Source organism: Eschscholzia californica, unplaced genomic scaffold (assembly GCF_041429995.1).
Source record: "Eschscholzia californica isolate CP2 unplaced genomic scaffold, dmEscCali1.0.p SCAF_4, whole genome shotgun sequence".
Classification (NCBI taxonomy): Eukaryota; Viridiplantae; Streptophyta; class Magnoliopsida; order Ranunculales; family Papaveraceae; genus Eschscholzia; species Eschscholzia californica.
In genome coordinates this window covers 42,319,412-42,326,404 of record NW_028238461.1, presented here as the reverse complement: position 1 = coordinate 42,326,404, position 6,993 = coordinate 42,319,412, and the positions used below count along the sequence as shown (strand labels likewise).

Genomic DNA, 6,993 nt, shown 5'->3' with positions numbered 1-6,993 from the left:
ATATAAATGATATGGTCCCTCCGTCTCATATTAAGAGTCCCACTTTGGAACTCCAACTTTTTTTCATATATTTTGTTCTTCCGTTTGTACCCTTATTTATTGTAGAAAAAAGTCTAAAATTTAAGACAGTCCTCATTTTTCCACCTCACTAAACATTAAAGTGTTTTTATTGCAAAACCTAATTCCAACAAATTTTAGTTGACTCAAGGTAAGAACATCGTGGGAAAGTAAATGGATTTTAATGATAAAAAAGGAAGTGAGACTCTTAATATGAGACGTCTCTAAAAGGAAAGTGAGACTCTTAATATGAGACAGAGGGAGTAAATGATATAAGTAAATAAAGAGGATTTATTAGGGGTGTGATTTGGTTCGGATGGACAATCCGCTGACAATTGCCTTTTGGTTTGGGTGGAACAGACATAATTCAGATTTGTCTGCTCGGACCAAATGGGCAGGTATTTTGGATTTTTTCTGTGAAAATGCCCACCCATGTCTGCTTTTCTAGCTCCAGTTGGACATGTCTGATATTGACCTGCCAAACACTGGTTATATATCCAAATTTGACAGAAAAATAAAAATAAAATCACCAATTTTATAACTGAGTGAAAAATAACAATAAATTAAAAATACCAAAATAAAATCATCAATAAAAAAATCCTTTGATGATGACAAAACACATAAGCTTCAAGGTACATATATATTTTTTTTTGATGAAGTAGGCTTTAAGCCTTAATTATTCATTTGAAATCTAAAGTACATTTGTGTTCTCCAATTCTAACAATGTCACAATGCATTCAGGAGGTTCTTGTTCCTCCCATTGCTTACATAGATTAAGTGTTAAGGTTTCTTTTGTTAAAGTATGAGCAATCTCATGAGCTCTCTCAAGATGTGATGAAATTCATTCTTTTCGAATCGTTGTGCTTCAGTTTGAATATCCATGATTATGTTTCGAACTTGCCAAGGAACATTACCATTCTTCGTTTGACAGACTTGTATAATCGTGCTCGAGTCTCCTTCCATCACCACTATTCTATGTGAAAGCTTCTTAGCCAATTTCAATCCCATTAGAACAGATTTTGCTCCAATCTCAAGTGCATCACCTGCATTATAAAATTCAGTTTCTGCTGCCATGAATGCATTGTTATAACTCATCATCACCACAGTTGAAGCTCTATCTCCATTTTTGAAAGATCCATCAACATTAGTCCTCATGACCATCAAAGTGACCCTTCTTGCTCTGTGTTCCTGAGTTTGGATGTTTGCATCATTCAAGTCTTCTTCTTTATTCAAATGTTTTTTGTAAAACATGAACAAGTCTATTGCTAGTTTTTATGACATCAGGTTTTTCTTTTTCAAATAACTTTCTATTCCTTGCCTTCCAGATTGCCCAAACTAAGTAAGCACTCATCTTTACTCCTTCATATCTTCTTCTTATCCTTTCTTTAAATTTTCCTTGTATGTCAACATTATTGACCACTTGGGCTTCGGTCACAAGAAATTCAATAAGAGATAGGATCCTGACTGAAGATAGTTAGTCAAGGGGGCACAACTTATGACTTCAGAGGCCGAAAAAGAAGGTACTTGGTGCCTAGAGATTAACAAGCCTAAAGCAAAACGAAGAGTCGCCTTAGACGCACCCAAGAAAATATTGTATGGAGTATAGCTATTTAAAACTTTTGTTATATACACTCACACCAAGAGACAAACTTTTGTTATATACACTCACACCAAGAGACGGTGAGGTGGCTTGGGATTCCGGAGAATCCAAATTTTCAACTTCGCACTTTTGGCAAAAATTACTTGGCGACTCCTGACATCTATAGATTCGATTTGGGTCAGGCTTTTAACGGCCAAATATATTCCCAATGAAAATTTTTGGTCAACTGAATTAAGGTCTACAAATTCTTCTTTATGGAAATCTATTCTTAAATCAAGGGAATTATTTTCGACTAAATGTTTATGGCATATAGGAAATGGTGAGTCGGTGAACATCTTTACAGAACCTTGGATTCGTCCGAGGAATGAGGGTTTAATTTCTCGACCAAATTCGTGGCCAGACGAAATCTCCACTGTTGCTGATTTAATAGACTCGATCTCTCGCAAATGGAAGGAACATATTATCCAACAATTTTTTCCTCCATTAGTTTTTTTTTTTTGTTGAATGAGAATGCATTAAACAACTAAACCGTTTACAATACACTAAATAGAAATCAAGATTACAGAAATGAGGAATTGCAAAATATAACTTTGATCCGTCCAACATTCGCCATTCTGTAGGTTGCAAGTCCGACAACTTTCCTTGGAAAAAGTATGTTTTTTTATCGTAGAAAGACGCCTGGTTGAATGAGAGATGAAACTTGTAGCTGACATCCTGTAACATTGAAGATGGATTAAACAGACACCTAAAGTTCCAAACGGAACCGTAGGTGTCTGTAAGAATGAACCACAAAATGATTTCGGGTTATCCCGCTAGTATTCTCCAAACAAAAAGACCATACCCGTTCGAGTCCTAAAGATAAGAAACGAATCAGACCCCTGGTAATTGGGATCGCTGCCGTAGCATGAGTATAAATACCGAGCTAAGCCAACAAATAATCGCAATTGAATTGCGAGTAAGGGTGAAGATGAAAATGTTAAGGAATTTGGATAGAAAGTTAGATCTATATGGTAACCATAGGCAACAGTAATTGACAAAGCGTGAGCTGGGAGATAAGAACCAAAAAGTGGGTGACTACAATTCAGATTGATGTTAGAAAGATAGCGATCTCCTGGGTCGAAGGGGAAGTTGAGGTAAATGCTCTGTATGACTGTTTTAAATCGAGTGGGTAAAGTAGTCAGCAATTGATCAGCTAATTTTCTTCGACTGAATCCGGTTAAAGAGGTGTGGGACTTGAAAGGTAGGCGGACAGACAAAGAGGAAGTAGTCCGACGGTCATATAACTCTTCAGAACGAAGAGAAGAACAAAGATCGCAGTCGGGGTAAAAGTTAAACATGACAGTCAAAGATCTAAAACTACAAAAAGAAGATAAAATAAAACTAGACAGATCTGATGATGAGAGTCCTAAGATTAAACAACATGAAAATAGTGATTATAAGATACTCTCTGAAGATCGATGAGTAGATCTGTTGTTGGAATTCGATAGCCTGGTTTATGTATCTCCTCTGCTTCTTTTTAATGAAGTACTATTATTTGGAGATGCAAAGATGATGGATATAAGGTTGATCAAATGGTGTGTTATCTTGGACGATTAAAGGTAGTTTCTGTTTGTAGGGATGGTTAATGTTACTAAAGATAAGAGATTGAGTTTATTAGGATGAAGATTGAGTTGAAACTGTTGGAAAGTGGTTGAAACAAGGAGTAGTATTCTAGGGTTAAAGTGAGAAAGGGGAGGAAGCAGATTGGGGATCTGATGACGTCACCCCAGAGCTTCTCTCTCCCCTATTAGTTGCAACCAAAATTTTATCAATCCATCTTCCTACAACTATTTTAGATGAGAATTTTGCAACCAAATAGAAGTGGAGATTATACGACGAAATTAGGTTATCAATAAATTCTCAACTCTACTCAGTCAGCAATCTCGGTAGTTCAGTTTGATTGGAAACGGTTTTACAAAAATTCGAGATTACGCCCCAAAATTCGCACATTCATTTGGAGGCTAATCCATGGAGGTTTACCTGTTAAAGCGAATGTACAAAAGTATGTCAATTCAATTCCAATCAACTGGCCCTGCTGTGCCAATTCTTATGAAACAACAAATCACTTATTTATGGATTGTGGTATTGTACGGCAAATTACAACCCAACCGGGACTTACTTTGGGGAATTTTGATTCTACTACGACAATTGTTGAGAAACTAGATGAATGGATCCACAAACCAGATGACTTTGTTGTCTTTAACAAAGTCAGTATTATCTTATGGGAACATTAGAAGGCAAGAAACAGATTGGTCTTTGACTCGACTGCGTACAATAACCATATAGTCTTATGAAATATTAGAGAATGGTGGCAGACTCTAAATTTGAACTCATCCTCTATCGGGACGAACATAACCGAGTTGATTCAATGTATTCAAATGAAATGGATCCCTCCTCCAGAATCGATCATCAAAATAAATGTGGATGGTGTATTTTCTACTTCAGGAGCCAGTTTCTCGGCAGTAGCCAGGGATCACAATGGAGTTCTTTTGTTCGGGGAATCGAAATATATAACTTGTCAGACAGCGGTTATGGCGGAAGCACATGTTGTACTACTCGGACTTGAATTATCAGTTAAAAGGGTCTTCGACTAGTCATCATTCAGAGTGATGCGTTAGCCTTGATTGAATGTATTCACCAAGAGGATAACCTAATTCCATGGCAATACCGACCATTTGTGTCAGACGTGCATCAATTTGAAGACATTATCGAGTCAGTTCACTTCCTTATTGTTATCGACATTGTAATTATGTTACTCATGAACTTGCCAATCTGGTTCTCTCTAAAAACATGTCCGGTTTATGGGACATGAATAACATTCCACATTGTATCAAGTATTGTTTATTGCTCATAATTTAAATTAATATGAAATGAAGTTTCTATTAAAAAAAACACCAAGAGACGGGGAGTGTATTTAACAATTAAAGAACCTCCATACATTAACTAACCTCTTCAGGTTCTATAATTAACTTTGGCGGTATAAAACCTCTCTTTCGCGGGAGTACACATGGCAGTGAATCTAATACACACATTTCATCTCTCTCTCTCTCTCTCTAAATCTACTTACAACCTGATCTCTGTAACGAGATACGAACTGAATTAGGTTGAAATTAGAATGGATGGATTACCAGTAGAATTATCTTTAAAGATCTTTTGTTTCTTGAATCATCAGAACCTCGCAACAGCTCAACAAGGTGGGTCATTAATACCCCAACTCCAAATATCATTTTATCTTCCCCTAAATCTCCAATTTTTTTCTTAATCGTTTTTTTTTGTGGAATTCAATTGAAGAATTCTTGAATTAGATCTTCCAATTCTGTAATTTTAATAACTGGGTTTTCATTTTTATATGAAAAACTGAAATAGATTGGACTGAATTTGCCTCCAATTATGCACCTCTTACCTCACAATAATCTTACTTTTTTGTTCTTATCAAGAATTTATATGAGATTTTGGGGGGTTTGGTTATATAATTTATGTTTTGGATCTAAAGATTGCTTTTTTTTTTTTTTTATTATAACCAAATTCCTTTTAACCCTAGATCTTAATATTTGAGTTCTTTACCCATGTCATTTATCTTTTCTAAAAGTTAAGATCTGTTTTCAACAAAAAAAAAAAGTTAAGATCTGTAAGTCTCTTTCTATTAAAAAGTGAATTGCAAAATATTCCTTCATGCACCCATAAGAGTATGAGAAAATGAGTGTCTACTCTAACTAGAACTGTTAAATTTAGTTACATGGTTGTGCATCTCCTCTAGAAACCAAGGTTGTGGGTTGGTAATCGAACTCAAAACCAACTGGAAATGAGTAGCGAAGACCTAGACATCATATTCTTTGTTAGTCGATCACCCTTTTTGCATGTGTAACTAGCTATTCTCACACGTCCCCTCGTGTGTGGCGTTTTTTGAGCCAAACACGAGTCTTTTTTTCTTTTCTTTGTGAGTGATATAAAGTACGTGTGCTTTTGAACCTACACGTGTGGGTGGTGGGCCTAGTTCTGATAACCATGTTCATCCAATGAAAAAACAATTGGCAATGAGTGAAGAGGACTTCCCGATAATATTCTTCGTTACTAGATTATCCTTTTTCCTGCAAGTAACTATATCTCACATACAAGTACTTTAGTGATCTTTAAGGCAATTAAGATTGAAATTATTCAATGAAGCAAAGCTAGGTTTATAATATGTTAGTGTCTATATCTTTTGGTGGATTAGAAAACTCTAAAGTTGTCTATGTCATTGATATAGTTTGCAGGAAATGGAAAGGTTTGGCCTCTGAGAATATACTCTGGCGCAACTTATTCAAGGAGAGATGGGGAGATGATCAAACAGCATTTTATGCACCTATTGATTCCAAAACATGGAAACATGTTTTTGAAATTCATGATCGTTGTGATCGAGTTGGATCGTAAGTCGAAACTTCTCTTTAAAATATGGCTCGTCTAGTATCTATGTTGATTTCTCGGTTGAATATAACAGTCTTAAGAGGAAAAAGTAGTGAGTATATCTCTAGGAGAGAGTCTTAACGACTTACTAGAATGGGTTTATTCGAAAGTCGGAAAAATTAGAACTTCGTAATCCTGACAAAGAATTGTATGTGTACTGTCATATTGTTATACTAGTGTCATATAGCAATACCCTTGGTCGATTTCTATCTGTAAAGAATTTTCGCAATATAGGTGTTTTTTTTAATGGTCAGCGCACCTCGAACCATTGACCTCTAAAGTGGAAGACTAATCCTCTTACCACTCGAACCAAGGGTCGTTGGCGTATAGGTGTTTCCTTCTTCCATTGTCCAATTTAAGTTTGGATTGATGTTTATGAAAATATATTTCAGAGGACTAAAGATTATCAGAGAAGGTGCAGACTACTATCTTGTTCATCAGGGTGAAATTCAACGATATCTTGGCTCTAGAATTGGGAACACAAGTGTAAATAATCACAAAAGAAACCGTTCCACTAGAGAAGAGTCATTCGAAGGGGAGAAACAATGCCGAGGCATTCTTGACAAGATTCTTTTCTTTCTTGGCGACTTGGAGACCGAATCAAATGATGCAAAACGAAACCGAGCTCTATGATTATGCAAAACCGGGGCCTGGTTTTATTTATTTGATGGAAAAACTTAAAAGGCAAAGAGATTCGGCGTCAGAATCTTGATCATGTAAACATGTTAGCTTTTGCTTATGTATTATAATGAAACTTGATTATATGTATGCTTGCTTGTACATATTGATGTGGTTTGATTTGAATATTTGATGATGAAAAGCTTTCTTAAATGGTACTTTTGAACTTCCAATAG

The 6,993-nt window shown here is 35.8% G+C and overlaps 1 protein-coding gene across 1 annotated transcript; it reads left to right on the top strand.

The window, feature by feature from the left end:
• The first annotated feature begins 4,691 nt into the window (after positions 1 to 4,691).
• On the top strand, positions 4,692 to 6,975 carry LOC147544824 (putative E3 ubiquitin ligase complex SCF subunit sconB). The gene is made up of 3 exons (XM_086638634.1): positions 4,692 to 4,890; positions 5,943 to 6,102; positions 6,532 to 6,975. The coding sequence occupies exons 1-3, from the start codon at positions 4,812 to 4,814 to the stop codon at positions 6,770 to 6,772; spliced, it is 480 nt and encodes a 159-aa protein (XP_086494760.1). The 5' UTR covers positions 4,692 to 4,811; the 3' UTR covers positions 6,773 to 6,975.
• The last annotated feature ends 18 nt before the right edge of the window (positions 6,976 to 6,993 follow it).